At 47.0% G+C, this 18,692-nt stretch overlaps 1 protein-coding gene across 1 annotated transcript; it reads left to right on the forward strand.

Annotated features, from left to right (window-relative positions):
* The first annotated feature begins 16,446 nt into the window (after window positions 1-16,446).
* On the forward strand, window positions 16,447-17,807 carry IER5 (immediate early response 5). The gene has a single exon (XM_037907767.2). The coding sequence runs from the start codon at window positions 16,570-16,572 to the stop codon at window positions 17,125-17,127; it is 558 nt and encodes a 185-aa protein (XP_037763695.1). The 5' UTR covers window positions 16,447-16,569; the 3' UTR covers window positions 17,128-17,807.
* Window positions 17,808-18,692: the final 885 nt, after the last annotated feature.

Here is an 18,692-nt window from a genome sequence, read left to right on the forward strand (position 1 = left end):
AAAGGAGGACTTGTGGCACCTTAGAGACTAACCAATTTATTTGAGCATAAGCTTTCGTGAGCTACAGCTCACTTCATCGGATGTAGCTTACGAAAGCTTATGTTCAAATAAATTGGTTAGTCTCTAAGGTGCCACAAGTCCTCCTTTTCTTTTTGCGAATACAGACTGACACGGCTGTTACTCTGAAACCTTTAAAAACAAAAACACCCACACAGCCATAGCTTGCATTAGTTCTAGTGTCCTCATGTGTTGGAGTAGGGACTCAACATGGGAGAAGAGAGAGCCCTGGGTTCAGGGGGTTGCCTTTTACTATCCCTGTGAAAATCCACCCAAATTTGGCCAGTTACAAACGTCTGCAAACAGCTAGTAGCACATGGCTCAGTAGCGTTTAAGAGGTGAAAGTCTCCTTTTTTGCCAGCCCCACAGTGTTCTCCAGGCAGAGCTCTCAACAGTACTGCATTGAATAAGTACATCCTGTGTTGGGCCCACTCAGCCTCTTTGTCCTGCCTCACTGCATTCCCAGCTGGTTGTCTACAGAACCGAGTTTGCCTGCACTTTTGGAACCCTGCTCCTCAACCCCTCCCTCAGGAGCAAAGAGAGGCCTGGACGGAAACAAGGGGAGCTGCCCCAGAGCCAGGAAGGGTTTTTTGGGGTTTGTTTTTAGTTTGGGGGCAGGCAAGAGGGGAGTTCTGAGCTGACACGTTAGTTCCAAAACAGGAAGGGGAAGAGTGAGTGGAGCTGGATTTGCTGGGCTCTTTCTGCTTACTCTTACCTCCTTGTGAAAAAATGGTTCCACTCCATGCCCCTTCCTACCTTAGATCTCTTGTTGGCTCCTACACAGCTCCTCTCACAGGTCTCTCTCTGCTCCTTGGACAAGAGTGAGGTAGAGGAGCAAAAGGCCCAGAGCAGCAGCAGCTGCAGGGAGTCCCTAGGACCTAGGAGGACAATAGAGAAACATTAGCAAGGTAGAGAGGGCGCAGCTGGCAGTAACTGGACAGAAGAAGATGCATTCACTGTGTGCGTGGCAGCACTGTGTGTATGGTCAGGGAGGATGCTCTTAGGGGATGAGCATGTACCTGTGTGTGTGGATATATATATATGGAGCTGCATTCGTTACATTTGGGGAGATCATAGATGGGGTCACCACCACACCTGTCCCCATTACCAAAATGTGCAACCCCTGTGTTATTTCTGTGTTGTGTCATAAATAGCATACTGTTTTTAAGGATGCTTCCTCACTGTGTGAACTAAATAAACTAATTTTGCAATCTGTATCATTTTATTCATGTTGTTTATTTAATTCACACAGTGAGGAAACATCCTTAAAAACATTTTATATTTTAAAAACATAGATTATGTTTTTGTGGTGCAACATGCAACCTTTTGGTTATTTGTTACACTATTCTATGGATACATGTCAGCGGCACTGAACGTGCTCTGTCCAGGGCTCTCAGCTGTTACAAGGCATTGTGGGAAAGAATTTAAATAGAGAGGTCATCTGTTAAGAGGAAAGTTGCCTGAAGTAATGTAGTCCAATATAACATTGATAAATATACTATATTAGTCTTTTGTTCCTACCAATTTGCTGTGAACCCGCCAGTTACGTCCAATTATGCCATTGCATTTAAAACTTTGACCTAAAAAAGTATAGTATATATTAATTTCCAAATGCCACATTAATTTTTAAATGCATCCTTATTTTCAGAATGTTAAACAGAATTTTTTAACATTTCGGTTGAGAGCCTTAAAACTTATACACACCGTATTTTGATGCTAAACACAATATCGAAATGGTGAGCCAATATCAAAAGATTACACTTTCTCTTCAAGCAACACTAGTCACTTATTTGTAATATAGTGCATATAGTGTTGTGGTGTATAGATGCTGCTTGTAATGATTAGAACTGAGAGCACTGGCTGTTGGGAGTCTGACAGGACAGGAAACAGGAAGGCGGGGGGAGTTGAGGAGGCTGAGTGAGAGCTACTGAGGGTGTAGCATCAGCTTGGTAAAGAGGTTTCCACTTTAAAAATGAAGTCCTGTTGAAGTTTGTTAGTAGCTTGCCTGATTGCCACAACATTTTGGCGACGAGGATGGATCATCTGCCTCTGAACTCACCTGCACCCTTTCTGCAAAGCCCAGTTGAGCCTCCAATTGCTTTTACTGCCTGGATCCATATGTTTGAGACTTATCTGCTTGCAATGAGTGCTACAGAGATTTCTGCAGTAAGAAAGCGTGCTCTGCTAATCCACTGCCTTGGAGCAGAAGGATATTTTACACTTTTCCCCTTGCAGATGATAAATATGAGACTGCACTCTCTGCATTAAAGAACTTTTTTGTGCCAAAAGTGAATGTAGTAGCTAATCGCTACAGATTTTGCCAGCGTGAGCAGAAAACAGGGGAGACTTCAATGCAGTATGTTGCTTCCCTGAGGAGTCTGATTGTATCTTGTGACTTTGGGAATATGGCAAATGAGATGATTAGAGACCAGCTCATTGAGAAAAAAACCATGCTTCATGTAAGAGAACGCATACTTCTAGAACCACAACTTACACTAGAAAAAGCAATAACCATTGCTACTCAGATTGAGTCAGCTACAGCAAAGCCAAAATAATGAGCATGGATACAGGAGGCACAGTCCAGGCTGTGACTCCTTTGCAGAAAAGTTCACTATCGCTGCAGACAAACTGTTACAAGTGGAAAACTAATGAAAAACCACTGAATCAGCAAATTCAAAATACAGTAAAAGCATGCTTTCGCTGTGGATCCCCACAACACCTTGCAAGATACACAGGATGTCCGGCAAAAGTAGCTCAGTGCAATCATTGCAAAAAGATTGGGCATTTTGCTAAAGTATGTCGCAGCAGCCAGTTCAATCAACAGGTGCATGCAGTTACAATACAGACTAACACGGCTGCTACTCTGAAAACTATACAATTAAGTTGACCTAATTTACGTTGGCATACAGCTGCTTCAGAGAGGCCTGAATATCTATATCCTAACACTACTCTCTTTCAATTATGAACTGGAATATAAGCCTGGAAACAAAAATGTGGTAGTTGATTGCCTTTGTCGCCTGCCTTTGCCTTCACCAGATGGCCCACCGGAGGATGTAGTTGTTGCGCTTATTACAAGCACTCTTACTGCAGTTACAAGAGAACAATTTCAAGGTGCTTGTTCAGCATGTCCAATTCAACAAAAACTACAGGAATTTCTGACAAAGAGATGGCCCAGTAACCCTAAAAACCTTGACCCAGTTTTGCTGCCTTATTTTAGAGTTCAGGATGAACTTTCTTTGCTTGATGGCTGTGTGCTACGAGGTACACACTGGCTACTTGTGCCAGAAGAATTACAGTCAAAACTCATGCACCTGGCACACGATACTCATCAAGGAATTGTCAGAACCAAACAACGACTACGGGATCTGTATTGGTGGCCAGGGATGGACTCTCAAACTGAGGCACTCATAAAATCCTGTGTCACTTGCCAAATGCATGATAAGACAGCAGTGACATGTACCCCTCCATTACAGCCTGTTCCTCGTCTTGAATCTGCATGGGAAAAAGTGGCGACTGACATTGTAGAACCCTTTGATACTGCTCCAAGTGACTGCCGTTATGCTATCACTTCAATAGACTATTTCAGTAAATGGCCTGAGGTAGCATTTACATCGCAAATCTCTTCTGCAAAAGTAATTAAGTTCCTCTCTTCACTTTTTAGCAGGGAAGGTAACCCCAAAGAACTGGTTTCAGATAATGGTAGTCAATTTACTTCCCTGGAGTTTGAAACTTTTCTAGCAGAGAGGAACATTTTACATAGAAGGTCATCCCTATATTTCCCTCAAGCCAATGGGGAAATCGAACGGTTTAACAGAAGTTTGAAAGAGAGTTTGCAAATGGCTAAACTGGAAGAGCGATTGTGGATAACCTTCACTACTGATTTCTTGCAAGCATACCGGGCTACACGACAAGCCACAACGTAAAGATCACCGACAGAGTTACTGCATGGGAAACAGATGAATACTAAACTGAACATGGCTGGATTGTTAAAGGCACGACCTGATACCCCAACCGAGGATGATGTGAGAAAAACAGTTGAACAGAACCAAGCAAAGTATAAGGCTTTCACAGACAAGCAGTGGGGTGCTAAGGAACCAAAGTTTGAGTGTGGTTCCTTCGTTGGAATACGAAAACCTGGAATTTTACGCAAAGGGGACCATAAATTTACAGCTTCTCTTAAAATCACAGAGAAGAAGGGACCTTACACATATGGAGTTTCTGATGGGCGGGTATGGAATGCTTCTTATCTTGCACCTGCCTATGCACCAAGAGGAGATTATGCGAACACCCAGTCTGCATTGAATGACTTCACCGTAGTATCAACCAACAAGACATTGCACCGGGGCTTGAGAGATGGCCTGTTAGACCCAGACCACCACCTGCCTGGCCTAGAGACTATGTTATATAGTATCTACAGTGTTTTCAGTGTAATATTTCTGCCAACAGTATAGTGTCTTGTTTCATATTTGTTCCTGTGGTTAGAACAACGTTTATTTTAATTGGGAGAGTTTCTTAAGAGATGAGGGAATGTGGTGTTTAGATGCTGCTTGTAATTATTAGAACTGGGAGCACTGGCTGTTGGGAGTCTGAAAAGACAGGAAACAGGAAGGAGGTGGGGGAGTTGAGGAGGCTGAATGAGAGCTACCGAGGATGCATCAGCAGCTTGGTAAAGAGGTTTCCACTTTAAAAATAAAGTCCTGTTGAAGTTTGTTAGTCCTTTGCCTGGTTGCTACAAGTGTTTAATTCTTTACCTCCTGCTAAACCCTATTAAATATGTACTGCTGCTGCTCCTCTTCAGGATTTAGGTCCAGTTTCTCTTTGGATGTGATTAGATCTGTTATCTGGAAATAGATCAGCTCAAGTTGCTCCCGTAAGTTGGACCTTGTATGATGATGCTTCTAAAGAATTTATTTAGTTCTGTCCCTTTCTTTGAATTATACAGATGTTAAATACAGTTATGAGCAGTGGTGCACCTGCAGACATTGTTCCTGAGAGGTAACTGTAAACTCCGTATCTGTAGGGAAGAAACTCAGCAAGTTTGTGTGTGTGTGATGGGGTTGTTTGAGGGCTTTGGTGGGCAGTGATTCTGAGGGAATTTTTGACCTTGTTTAGAATAAGATTTTAGAGTGATATGTGAACATGTTAGCTAACGTGTAAAGGTCTAATCTAGGCAAAGAGGTGTGCCTTTAACATGTGTCAAACCAGTCAAATTAAAGCCTAGGGGAGAGCCCTAAACAAAACAAGACTTTTGGTTGGTGGGGAGGGGGAAAGAGGGGAATTCCTTGTGTGTGTGCGTTTTGCCAAGGGGACGGATACTTGCCATTTCAGTTTTCAGCTTTAATCTCTTCAGGTCTTGAAGAACACACCCTGTCCAGGGTTCCTGCCTTTTCACAGGCCCATTTCTATGCTGTTGTCCACAGCTTTCTTCTGCTCTTGCATTGCTCTGGTCTCCCATTTGGCAATTGGATTCATCACATGAATAAAATTATTGAATTACTGCAGGATAAGATGCCTGAAATGTATTGAAATATGAGAATAAGCAAGCTTCACCATCATGGCCGATAACACCGACATCACTTTCCAGAATCTCAGGCTCTGCTTTCATTGCCTGATCCTGAAAGATACCCTGACCAGACTGGGCCAGCGAGAAGCAACTCAGTAACATCAGCATCCTATCTCCACCCGGTTCTACTAAATCCTGAACAACACCTGCACCTGAGATTCCTGCTGTCACCCCTTCCCTAATAGGTCATTTTTCATTCCCTATCTTTCTCTTTTGCCTTGAAGTTCTGGCTCATAAGAATCTGTCTTAACCAGCCAAGACAACTATGATGAGTTTTCCTGGGGTGCAACCTGGAACTGGGGTACCACTGAGCCCTCTGGCTTACCAACCTGGGCTCCCTCTCACACTGTGATGTTGTGACAAGCTGCAAACCTCTCCAGGTACTGCATTTACACAAACATCAACAGACAGGGACACACCCAGCCATAGGCGCCGACTCTGTGGCTGCTCCGGGGCTGGAGTAACTACAGGAAAAAAATAGTGGGTGCTCAGCACCCACCAGTGGCCCCACCAATCAGCTTGTCCCCCTCCCTCCCAGCGCCTTCCGGCCTGCCACAGTCAGCTGTTCAGCAGCATGCAGGAGGCGCTGGAGGGAGGAGGCAAAGTGAGGGCAGGCTGTGCTTGAGGGAGGAGGAAGGGTGGGGGTAAGGTCTTGAGGGAAGGGTTGGAGTGGGGGCATGGCCTGGGGGAGAGCGGGGGTCGAGCACCCCCTAGGAAATGACAAAGTGGGTGCCTATGCACCCAGTTGTGTTACATGAATGCTTTTCCCAGCCGCTCATGAACCAACAACAGAGAGGCTCCAACCAATTCCCCACAGCTCCCCAACCTAGGACTCCAGAGCTGTACCACCTAGCCCTGGTCAAAAGCCTGACCGGTGTAAGTTTACTACCCAGTCCCCCACTCACTCAGTGTGGAGAGGACATGCACCAGCTTTTGTACACTGAGCAGAGATTTCCCCAGCACTTCAAGCAAAGTACACTGGTTTAGGTAAAATATAAAACAGATTTATGTCATGAATACTCAATGAGCCTCATTAGGGGCACGCTAAGTTGACCAGAGAGAGCTGGGGGGAGTCCTCTCTCCCTGCCATAGTCCTGGAGCACCCTCCTGCTTCCCAAACCCGTCGTTCCCGCCCCCACCCCAGAGCCCGCGCCCCCTGCCGGAGCCCTCACCCTCTGCATCCCAGTCCTGAGCCCCTCATCCCTAGCCCCATCCTGGAGACCACACCCCCAGCTGGAGCCCTCATATCCCTGCACCCCAACCCTGATATATTAACACTAGATTGTATTCAGAAGCTGAGCCAGTAACTTCCTAACCTTTTGGTGTAGGTTTTTATTTATGTATTTGTAATTCTAGTTTAAATCTGTACCAGTTTAGTAAATCTATGTAGATGTTGTAGTTGAAAATCATTCTAGACTCTGTTAAGCAGCGGTCCCTTTTTGTTTCATTTTTAGAAGGGTCTGAGTCATTATAACCTTGCATTTAAAAATAAATAAAGCATGTGCAAAATGGATAGGAGCTTTGAAGTATCGTTTATCAGGACAGGACTGCTGCAGTTTGAGATGACAGAGACCTATTTCATGCCCACCTCCCTGCAATAGTGGGATATAGTCCCCAGAGAGAGGATGTGTAGGTTGATACACTTAAACTGAGCCAAAGGATCAAAAAGAACCAATGCTTCTATGCTCCTTGATTGTATTAATGTATGTGTGGCCCTATCTACCTGCTATGGACATTTTCTTACACTTCATAGTTGCTAACAGCACAGGTTCAGCTTCCCGGGTGTTAACAACAACACTGGGCATCCTAGTATAGACTGGTCACTGGCTGCCATGGGTATTTGCATATCTAATTGAGGCTATGTTAAAAATACCGGCAGCCCACATATGCTAGAGTAGCCTAATGCTGGTTGAGAGGAAGTGGTATTAGCAAGGGGGAGGGCTCTCTGTGTGTGTTTGTGTGTGCGAGAAAGTAGGAAGGGCCGGGTTTGATGGTGTGTTTTCCAGCCAAAAGGTGATGTCATTAGGGTGACCAGATGTCCCGATTTTATAGGGACAGTCCCGATTTTTGGGCCTTTTTCTTATACGGGCTCCTATTACCCCCCATCCCGCGTCCTGATTTTTCACACTTGCTGTCTGATTACCCTAGATGTCATGAATTCTCAATGAGCCTCATGAGGGGCACGCTATGGTCTCCTTCACTGGATGATGAATGCAAATTTAAACAACAACAAAAATCAGTGATGTGCCTAGCCCTCTTTAGTTGTTATTTACACCGCAAGCTGTGTCCTGTCCGAGTTTCTTTTATCTTGTATTGTTTTTCCTTCCAGGCGGGGCTGTGGCTCCCTGCTGATTTAATCTTTTAGGTTTCCTTTCTCCATCATCTCCTGCTGCAACGATTTCGATGTCGCTTGCAAAAAGGCCACCTTTGTCTGAGAGCCCTTCCTCCTCCCCCTGTCGAGGAGCTATTTTGGGAAACAGCAGCTGAGCTGGAGGATTCTTAATTGTTTGTCAACCCCTTCCAGACCTGTTTGATCACATGCAGAGATTAGAGTGCATAGTCACACCCTTTCCTCCGCCTCCTTTTCCTATCCCTCTGTGACCTTTGAGGAAGTGGGGAATACCCCCTTTCCAGGCGGGGAGAGAGACACAGAACACCACACATTGACACACAGTCACAAACAACAGACATACTTTGTAATCAACCACAGCTATGAGGACAACACTGAGACGTTCAGCACAGAGGTGCACCCTATCTAACCAGTCCAAGTTCAAAGAAAGACCTGACACATCCAGAGACACAGCACACGCTAAACCAATCGTGGCACAGGCTATGAAGCACAGAAACACTCTAAAACCTATCATAGCCCAGAAAGAAACACCCACACACATTCCCACTAATCAAAGCAGAGAGAGACTTCGCACACACATACAACCACAATCCCAGAGACAGGCAGACAGACAACAAAGCCACCCAGGGCTCTGACCTCAAAAGCCACCATGTGACTCTGTCTGAAACTTACTGCATTACATCAGCCTGGAAATGAAAGAAAAGCCCTGAGACCAAAATATTGGCCTTCTTAAAAGGGCAATCGCATCCATAGTTTTAAGGAGGACTGGACTGTTTCCTTGAGTGCTATTCCCCTCTGCCTTCTTGCCTGGCTTGCAGATGTCATAGAGTTGTGGGAAGGGCATGTTTAAAGTAAAACCCTTTTATTTTGTGAAGTCTTAAAGTGCAGGACTCATTTAGGATCATGACATATGCTGTAGTAGAATTGGGAGAGCCTTTGTGCAGGCTCAAAACAGGGTTTGCCCAAGCACTGGGCAGCTGTGATTTAGTTCTATGGAGATAGGTGACACTGGAAATATAAAGCAAAAAGAAAAGGATTAAATTTAAGGCTATATGATAGTTGAGACTCATGTAGCACTTTCCATGCAAGGATCTCACAGCGCTTTATGAGCAGTGATTAATTTTGCCTTTCCCCTCTATGTGACTGGTGATGTTATGACTATTTTAGAAATGGAGAAGCAGGCAAAGAAGTTAAGACCAACGTTTTCAAAAGTGGCCGCTGACTTAGGATACCTTAATTTTTGAGTGTCCAACTTGACACACAAAATCAGTGCCCACTTTTGAAAATATAGCTTAGTGACTAGCCCAAGGTCACGCAACAAATCTGTGGTAAAACTGAGAATACCTGTCCAGGAACCTAATCACCTGTCTCTGCATCCCCTACTCTGAAGCAATAGATGGTGCTTTCCCTCCAAATACCTGTCAGCTTTTCCCACGAGGGCACGATCACTGCTTACTAGCTTCCTCCACTTTTTTGTTGCCCTGCACATGGCCTATTGGGCCATCAGAGGCAAGTTGCTCCTTGTGCTCCTTCCCTTTTTCTCCTCTCCTCTCTTCTCTTCTCTTCTCTCCAGTGAGGAAGCTGATAACATCTGATGTCAAATGAAATGAGTCAGTAAAGTCAGTGGTATAAATAAATCTCTGGTGTAGCTTCTCTGAAGCCAGTCAAATTAAACCCGGGATGAAAATGGCCCTATACACTAATTGAAATCACGTGCTTACCTTATATGTGCCCAGGCAAATCAGCAGCTGCCTTCCAAAGGTGTCAATGACTAACAAAGATGCAAGGCAGAGGAGAATTGGGCCCGGATACTGAATCTATAGCAGAAACATGAGTAGAGAGAGTCCCAAGCTGCAAAGTTCAGGTGCACTGATAATCAAGAGGGAGCTTATGCCAAGCCCCTTATTAATAGAGTTGACCTTTGGTCCTTGTAAAGGATCACAGTTTACTATTTGTTTTGTAAAAGGAAGGTTTGAGCTTTTTTCTTGGGAAGTAAAATGTGTACCCACACAAACTGATTGCTAAGGCTGAAAGGAACGGGTAGCTGGGCTCAACTTCTGCAGCAAGAGGCTGGAGGTGGAACCTAAAGATTTCTCCCCATGTTCACACACCACATACAGGTTTCAGAGTAGCAGCCATGTTAGTCTGTATCCGTAAAAAGAAAAGGAGAGTACTCCTTTTCATTTTACACCACATACAGTTTTTATAGGAGATGAGTCAGTTCAGTTTGGCAGGTATCCCACACAATCATCTCACTAACCTTCTCCAAAATCTTGCTTTGTACTTAGCCATGTGATAGTTGTAGACAGAAATTGGTTATACTTGGTGACCAAAAATTGGTTGAGGGAGTTGCATGAAGGGGAGGGCTCTTTCCCCAGGGAATATCACTTTCATTGCTCACTGAGGCAGGAAATATCTGTGGGAGCCGCTTCTTAAAATGTTGGCAGCTTATCACTGTTGGATGTGGCTCCAGCTTCAAGGGCTGGGGAAGTTTATATTGAAGTCTTGGCCCTTCTCTAATCTTGACTCATCTTGGGGTATGTCTAACTGCAATTAGACACCCGCGGCTGGCCCATGTCAGCTGACTTGGGCTAAGGGGCTGTTTAATTGTGGTGTAGACTTCAGGCTTGCGCTGGAGCCCAGGCTGTGGGACCCTGCAGCCCAGCCCCAAATGTCCGCAATTAAAAAGCCTCTTAGCCCAAGCCCTGCAAGCCCAGTCAGCTGGCCTGGGCCAGCCGTGGCGGATGTCTAATTGCAGTGTAGACATATCCTTAAGGTCTTTTGGGGAATCACTTGGTGACAAATAAAATGAGTCAGTAAATAATAAGGGCTGGATCCAGTGGCCTTTACCCAGGTGAAGATGCCACTGAAAGTCTTCTCCAGCCATCTTAGGGATTCTGGGGTAAAAGAACCACATTCCTACCAACACTAATTGCATCATATGTCAGGTATATGGCATCAGGAAATCATACAGGAATTTTACCTGAATAAAGACTATAAAATCAAGTCTAATTATTCTAACTGGAATCATCTCTTTGAATGACATCACAGCCCCAGATCCTGCAAGCTCCAGAATCTGAATGTGACTCGTGGTGTCACCAAAAAAATGTAAATTAGTTTGTGACTGCATAGCATGATGTCACATCGTGGACTTATTTCAATGTGTCACAGACAGACAAATAAGGCTGTTATAAACAGCAGCAATGCAAACCCCAAACATCCAGGCCTAGAATCAGCTTTGCTAATTAAACCCTGACTCAAGTACTTACACCATAGAACTGTAGCCTTTCCAAGGCAGGGGATCAGATTCTGTGGGTCTGGGAATTTGAGCCAATTCTTTTCCTTTAGACTATCATTTTTCTCTACTATTATCCTGATTTCTTCTCCCTCCCAGTTTGCCAGAGACCACATGTGGGGCATAGAACTCATGTGACAGTGAGCTTCTCCATAACTCAAGAAGGGCTGGAGGCACAAAAGAGATAGAAATAATTTTCAAGTCACAAAAGAGTTTGTGTACCCTTGTAGATGTCACAAATTGCCCATTTTGAGGCTACGATGTTATACTAATGGGGAGGGGGAATTGTGGCAGTCTTGTGGAAAGGGGGAAAATTGGATGCCAAACCATGAACTGTGCTTTGTTTAGGAGACGGTTCCATTGTTTTCAGGAGGAAAATCTCATAGAGCAGTATTTTGGACTTTAAATATAGAGTTGATGAGCTAGAGGAGAACATGAAGTTGAGGGTCTTTTGTTAACTCCTCCAGTGTAAGATGCTTTCTGATGATTTATGGCTTATTCCTCCCTTGGTTTTTATTACTGTCAGAATCAACTGCACCTTCAGAAAGCCAGAATTTGGTGGCAGTTCCTATTGCCAGTGAACATCAGCTCTCAGGACAGGAGTCACTGGAACGCAAAAGCTGACATTTTGTGGGTTGGAAGGGTGGGAACACAACCAAAGGAATGGAAATGAATTCAGTAAATAAATGGGAGTTCACATATGTTATCATGGAGAAATTCCATCACTGCCACATCTGCCTATGTAGGAAGGACAAGTCCCTCATTTTCAGCTGAATAATTACGCTAATTCTCCACTCTGTTCCTCTGAAAAGCTTTCCTTGTCCACTGCATTTCAGTCCACAGATGTTGCTATTCCTACCCCCAGATGACTCCATTTATAGCCTTCATATGTTGGTGAGGGTGGCACTCGAGGGTGGGAAAAAATGCTTAGGAATCCAAAGACAAGTCTGAAAAGCCTCAGAAAACTGCAGTACCCCTTCTGTCTATCTCTCACTAGCATGAGAAATCAGAGTCATTTGTAAAACCCCAAGAGTTGGACAAGTAGTGCTGATTAAGTGTGATTTGTCACAAATAGCAGGTGAGAGAGTTAGGACAGAATGTGAAAAAAGCAGAGTTTTGTAAAAAAGAAAAGGAGTACTTGTGGCACCTTAGAGTCTCTAAGGTGCCACAAGTACTCCTTTTCTTTTTCCAGATACAGACTAACACGGCTGCTACTCTGAAACCTGTCATAATGCAAGATGACAGTCAGCTGACATGTGACACATCCAGTGTTGAGTCGATGGACACTGAAGAATATCCCACATCTTTGATCTCATCTACAATGGCTGATAGCGTCTTCTTTGCCAGCAGTGCAATGAATTCATCACAAATAGTCGTTGGTAGATATGATGTATGGCCTTTTCCATTGACGTGCTGAGCTAAGAAAGGGAACTTAGCGATTAGCTCTAGTACGCCAAGGTAATTGCCATTGTGTTTCGATCCAACAGTCTCATCTGTGTCACGTAATGGCAGACCACGCTCAGCAAGAAAAGCTATGGTTTCAACTATGCGTCTGAGATGTTCTTCCAATAAGCACAAGCTTCCAAAAACTGGTTTCCATTTGGGTATCAATTCTGCCACTAACTTTCTTTTGGGAATTGTAGCTGCTAACTGACAATGTATGCTGCTCACTCATTGCATGATTGGTAATGTATGCAGTATTCTTCTAATCACTGAAGCCTTCGGAAAACATTCCCCACTTTTTGGTATCAGAAAACAGAAGCAGTAAAAACCATACATTTTCTGCTTAGAAGTCGAATAGATGAGCCATTCTCGCTTGCCAATCTGTTTGTTAGGCTTCACATATTCAAACATTGATTTGGTCAGATAACAATTCTGATTGGTGTACTCTCGCTTTGTCAATAAAAAGTTGGCAATTAGAGTCTGGAGTTTCTGTGGGCCCTTCTCAGTCTAATATGCAATGAGATCTTGAGAAGTCATGTCCCACTTGCCTGGATCGTTGGAGAAGGATATTTTTGTATGACTGTCACTGGGAAAGTCTTCAGAGGAGTGGGGTGAGACTGCAGCTAGAGAAGTCACAGGAGGCTGCTCCTTTTCATCAGGCGCAGGCTCAGTGGATTCACTTGGGCTGGTATTCACCACAACTTCCTCACCACCAGCCTTAGTAGGAGGAAAAAACGCTAGGAGAGAAGGAGTACCTTTCAGCACTACATCTTGGTTTTCCCATCTTTCTTTGGCCTCCTTCAATTTCTGCCATCCTCCTTTCTTCAACATGGTGTTTATTGTCCAGTGTAGGCCTACTGTGTGCAAAGTTCAATATTGCTTGGGCCCACAAACCCTTACTTAGCCCACAAAGACAAAATCACAACCACCATAAACTGAATTCACTGTTGATGGATTAATTTGTACCAAGTAATGTCTAATGAGACAAAAAATTTCCGATGGCCCCGCTACTGTCACTCAGCTGTTCCTTCAATATGGAATGGAGGGCCTACAGTAGGACCTAAAAATCGGAGGGCCTAAGGCTATAGTCTTATTAGCCTCTGGGTTAATCCGTCCTTGTCTGCGGCATGGGCTACCAATGTGAGTATGTACTCAGAGTGCCGAGCTGTCTGTTACAGCCTGTGCTGCTGTTATTTTTAGCTGTACTAGCTAGATTAAAGCCAGCATAGGGTATGTCTGATCATTGGTGGGTCCTCTATTCGAGGACAATCTCTGCCATGGATTTACAGATGGATGCCTGAGATGACTCAGGAGTCTGATTCTGGAACCACAGATCCACCCGCAATAGGTACAGACATTTCCTGGTGGGTCAGCTGCCTGGTACGAGAAACTTTTTTCTTTCTCCTCTCTCTCTTTTCAGCTTTGAGAACAAGGCACCTTTTCTTGAAGCAGTCCACTGCCTGATGGAGGCTGTGATGCCAGTGAGTTCGGTTTGTGGCTTGCTCCTCCCAGTTTGTGATGTCCACATCAGTTTTCTTGAGATACAACAAAGGTACGCTGAAAGTGTATTTCCTCTGACCACCACAAGATCTCTGACCATACGTGAGCTGAGAGTAGAGGGTTTGTTTTGGGAGGCGAGAATCTGGCAGTTTTGATGATGAAAGGGTCCGTCTCCAAGCCATTACAGAGAATGGTGGCAGTCATCTGATTGTGAAGAAGCCTTAGGACCTTAATAAATTTTGGAGGGCAGCCAAATCTGGACAGCACCCTCCAGAGGGCTTCACAATTGATGGAGCTGATGGCCATTGTCAAATCAATGAAGGCCATGTACAGGTCCTGATTTTGCTCCTGAGACTTCCTGGATTTGGTGGGCAACGAAGACTATGTTGGTTGTCCTGCAGGATGGTCTGAAACCACACTACAATTCCAGCAATATTTCCTCAGCAAGGGGAAGTGATCAGTTTAAGAGGATACACAGGGCCATCCCTACGCATACGCAGCATATGTGGCTGCGTAGGGCACCCGAAAATTTGGGGCACCCATGGGTCTTAGTGTCCACCCTCCTGCCTCTTCCTGTCCCTGTTCTGACCATTCCTGCAGGCTCCCACAGCTAGCTGCTGCAGCTTGGTGAGTCTTCCTCCAGAGGGGATCTAGTAAGGGCTTGTCTACACTGGCAATTTACAGCGCTGCAACTTTCTCGCTCAGGAGTGTGGAAAAACACCCCACTGAGCACAGCAAGTTTCAGCGCCAGTGTAGACAGTGCACCAGCACTGGGAACCGCGCTCCCATCACTGGTAGCTATGCCCTTTGTGGAGGTGGTTTTTTTAGGGCGCTGGGAGATCTCTCTCCCAGCGCCACGCCGTGACCACACAAGGCATGTTAAAGAACCTCTCTTGAAGACTCTGCTGAATTTTCTCCCAAGTCACTATATCTTGAAGAGACTTGACCATTAATTTCTTTCGTGCTGATTTTGCATGATTACAATGCCTTGACATGATCTGGAAATTCATGATGGATCTAACAAGGTGGTGGTCTGTTCAACAGTTATCGGTTCCATGTGTGGCCCTTGTGATGTGGACATCCTTTCAATCTCGAGCTCTGACGATAATGTAGTCAAGAAGGTGCCAGTGCCTGGAGTAAGGATGTTTCCAGGTTGATCTTGTGAGCTGTAGCTCACGAAAGCTCATGCTCAAATAAATTGGTTAGTCTCTAAGGTGCCACCAGTACTCCTTTTCTTTTTACTTCTCACTTTGTCTAAAGAGGGAGTTCGTGATGACCAGGCCATGTTCTACGCATTTGCTCAGGAGGAGGATGCCGTTGGAATTGGTCTTTCCTACTCCTTCTTTTCCGTTAGTGCCATTCCAGAGATCTGACTCACGCCGAACTCTAGTGTTGAAATTTCCGGGTATGTCTAAGCAAGCTGCAATCACACCTCCAATTGCAGTGTGGACAGACCGATAGATAACCTCCGTTGGAATATGGCAGTGTTCAGCAGCACCAAATTTACACAAATGAGCACAAGGAAATCTGGGACTTCTGTCAGATGGGGTAAGGGCTGGGGGGTGCCCATGCCATCACGGGGGGTGGGGCTGCTTTGGTGAGCATCCAGTTGTGCCTGGCAGGGTGAGAGAGAGCCTCCTTTTCCTTTTTCTCAGCCAAACAGCCTGTCTCTTTTCCCCCTTCCCTTTCACCTTGTGGTTTTGACTCTGGAAGGGGGGGAGGGACAGGACTCACTGGAAGATCTGCGAGGCAGAGGTGCAGTATGTTCCATGCCTGAGATGAGTCCTGGGGGCTTGCACGTGCTCAGCCCAAACTGCTCTCCTGATTGCACTGGCCAGCCTGCAGTTTCCCGGTGGCAAACCGCTGGCCCCAGCTTTCCTCGCACCCCCCCAGCAGACAGTGCGGTTGCTGCTGCATGAACATCGAGGGGGTGAACGAGAGGAGACTCGGGACCAGCCGCCTGACAAGGGCTCTGGGACAGGATCCGAGGCTGCGGCACTGTAGGGATGGTGGCAGCCGCTCTGCACAGCCAGCGCGCCCCCTCGCCCAACCCGCGCAGGGTCGGCTGTTGCCGGTCATGGGCTCCCCACCTGCTCTATCATTGCCCCTTTAAGAGCCCTCTCCGCGGGGCTAGCGTTCGAACCCTTTCCCTCCCTCCCCATTGGCCAGAGCGGGCGCGCGGAGGACAGTGGAGGGGGGCCAGTCGGCTGTTAGCGCAACCGGCGGGGTGCTCTGATTGGCCGGCGGGCGGAGGCGCTATATAAAGCGGTCCTGGGGCTTGGGCTCGCTTCAGACAGCGGCGCGAGCGGGCAGCGCGCGGGCTGGGGGCCGGCAGCGCGCGGGCTGGGGGCCGGCGGCGCCATGGAGTTCCGGCTGGAGGCGCATCGCATCGTCAGCATCTCGCTGGGCAAGATCTACAGCGCGCGGGGCCAGCGCGGCGGCCTCAAGCTGCACAAGAACCTGCTGGTGTCGCTGGTGCTGCGCAGCGCCCGCCGGGTCTACCTGGGCGAGCCCGGCGGCGAGTGCCCCCTGCCGCCCCGCCCGGGGCCGCCGCCGCCCCCGGACTGCGAGAGGCTGCGGCGGGGCTGCCGCCCGCTGGGCTCGGAGGCGGCGGCGGCGGCGCGGGGCCGGGCGGAGTGCCCGGCCGAGTCCCCTCGCAAGCGGAGCGCAGCCGAGCGGGGCCAGGCGGCGGGCTCCCCGGGGAAGAAGCCGCGGCGTGAGGCGGAGCCGCCCCCGCCGCAGGAGGACATGGAGACCGGCAACGTGGCCAGCCTCATCAGCATCTTCGGCTCCGGCTTCTCGGGGCTGCTGGGCAAGGAGCGCGGCGCGGCGGAGGCGAGCGAGCCGGGGCAGGTCTGCTGCGAGCAGCCGGTGCTGCGGAGCCTCAACCCCTGGAGCACGGCCATCGTGGCCTTCTGAGCCCCGCCGCGGACTGGCTGCTCTGCGCGGCCGCCCCTGCCCCGCGGCACCCACGGGCGGAGGGCAGGGACTGGCTTCCCTCAAAGCAGGCAGGAAGCTCTGAGCCACGCTGGGGACTTTTGGGCCTTGCCCCGCTGCCCTGGGAACTGACCGGGCAGCAGCAGCACTTCACTTCTCCCTTCCCCGCACACGGACATGCCGCGATCTCCTCCCCCCCCGCCCTTTCCCACCTAGGGCTTTGCCTGTGCGACTCTTTGCCCTCCCATGTGGCGCCTTTCCTGCCGGAAATCCCCTTTCATGTCTCCCCACCCCGAACATCCTGCCCGCAGGGTGAAATCTTCCACAGGCTGTTTCCATCCTAAACATTTGGAGGACTCCCCCAGATAATACTTTAAGCTGGGAAAGAGTAAAGTTGATTGGAAGCTTATATTTTGACAAGCTGGAAGTCGGAACTTTTACATGGTGCTTTAAAATGATTAACGCAGTGAACAAAAAGTTTACAGACTGACAAAGTCATTGTTCCTTTTGGAGTAGGCTTGGTCACTCCTGGCCTTTGTTCTATAAAGGCTTGGGGATGTGCTGGGGCTCTTGTACAGTATTCTCTCCTCCACTGATGTGTTTTGTTTTTGTATAAATGTAACTCTACGTGTGTAACACGTATTAAATATTTTGCAGCTGTTTAAGTGTAGTCCTATTTCTGTAGCCGCTTGGCCGGAGAGGGAGGGTGAGGGCTGGGTAGATAGCAATGGAATGGGTGTGGTTATGTGGCTGTGGCCTGTATCCACCCTGCACAGCTAGAGGGGTGGTTTTGGTTCCAACTCCTCTGTGAACTGTGTATAAAGGAACCTTCTGTTACGGGAAGATGAAAACCCCTCCCAAGAGTTGACTGAGTCATTTGAACTACCTCTTGCTGCAGTCTATTCCCTGTTCAGCGCTGTACTTAGGCAAACTGCCCACTGACTTTAGTGTAGTTTGAGGAGGAAGTGCTAATGGATCTCGAGTTCTTCTTATTTATAACATGTGCTTATTGGTCCAGAGACTTTTAGTAATGTACTCGTGAATGGGATGGGGCTGGAGCAGTTTGAGCTCTTATTCAGAAAATAGTCAATGTGCAAAATTGTTACCTTAGCACCTCCTACCTCACTGCATTGAGAACAGTTGCTCTATGCCAAAACAGCGCTTAGACTACTACTCCTCCCAAACTTGAGTTTTCTCACATAATGTTCTATATAGCTGTCAAACTTTGCTGTCAGTTCTTAGTGTTCGGTAGGGATATCTGACTTAACCTATTCAAGTCATCGTTTCCTCCTCTTTCTCTCCTCCCCCCCGCCCCCGGTTCCTATTCCTCAGAACATGCTCACCCACTTCTGTGGTAGACACCAATTGTGAGTGCTTACAGTAATTCTGTAGAACAGCCCTCCTATATAGTTCTGAGTACTGCTTCAGTACTACTTAAAATAGCTATACATTTTAAGGGCTTTTGTTATTTCCAAAGTATGTTCAGGTTACAATTAAAGGTGACTTGCAGAGGGAGAAAATGGGTGTGTAACCTTATTTCATAATGC

This window comes from Chelonia mydas, chromosome 8 (assembly GCF_015237465.2).
Source record: "Chelonia mydas isolate rCheMyd1 chromosome 8, rCheMyd1.pri.v2, whole genome shotgun sequence".
In the NCBI taxonomy this organism is placed as follows: Eukaryota; Metazoa; Chordata; order Testudines; family Cheloniidae; genus Chelonia; species Chelonia mydas.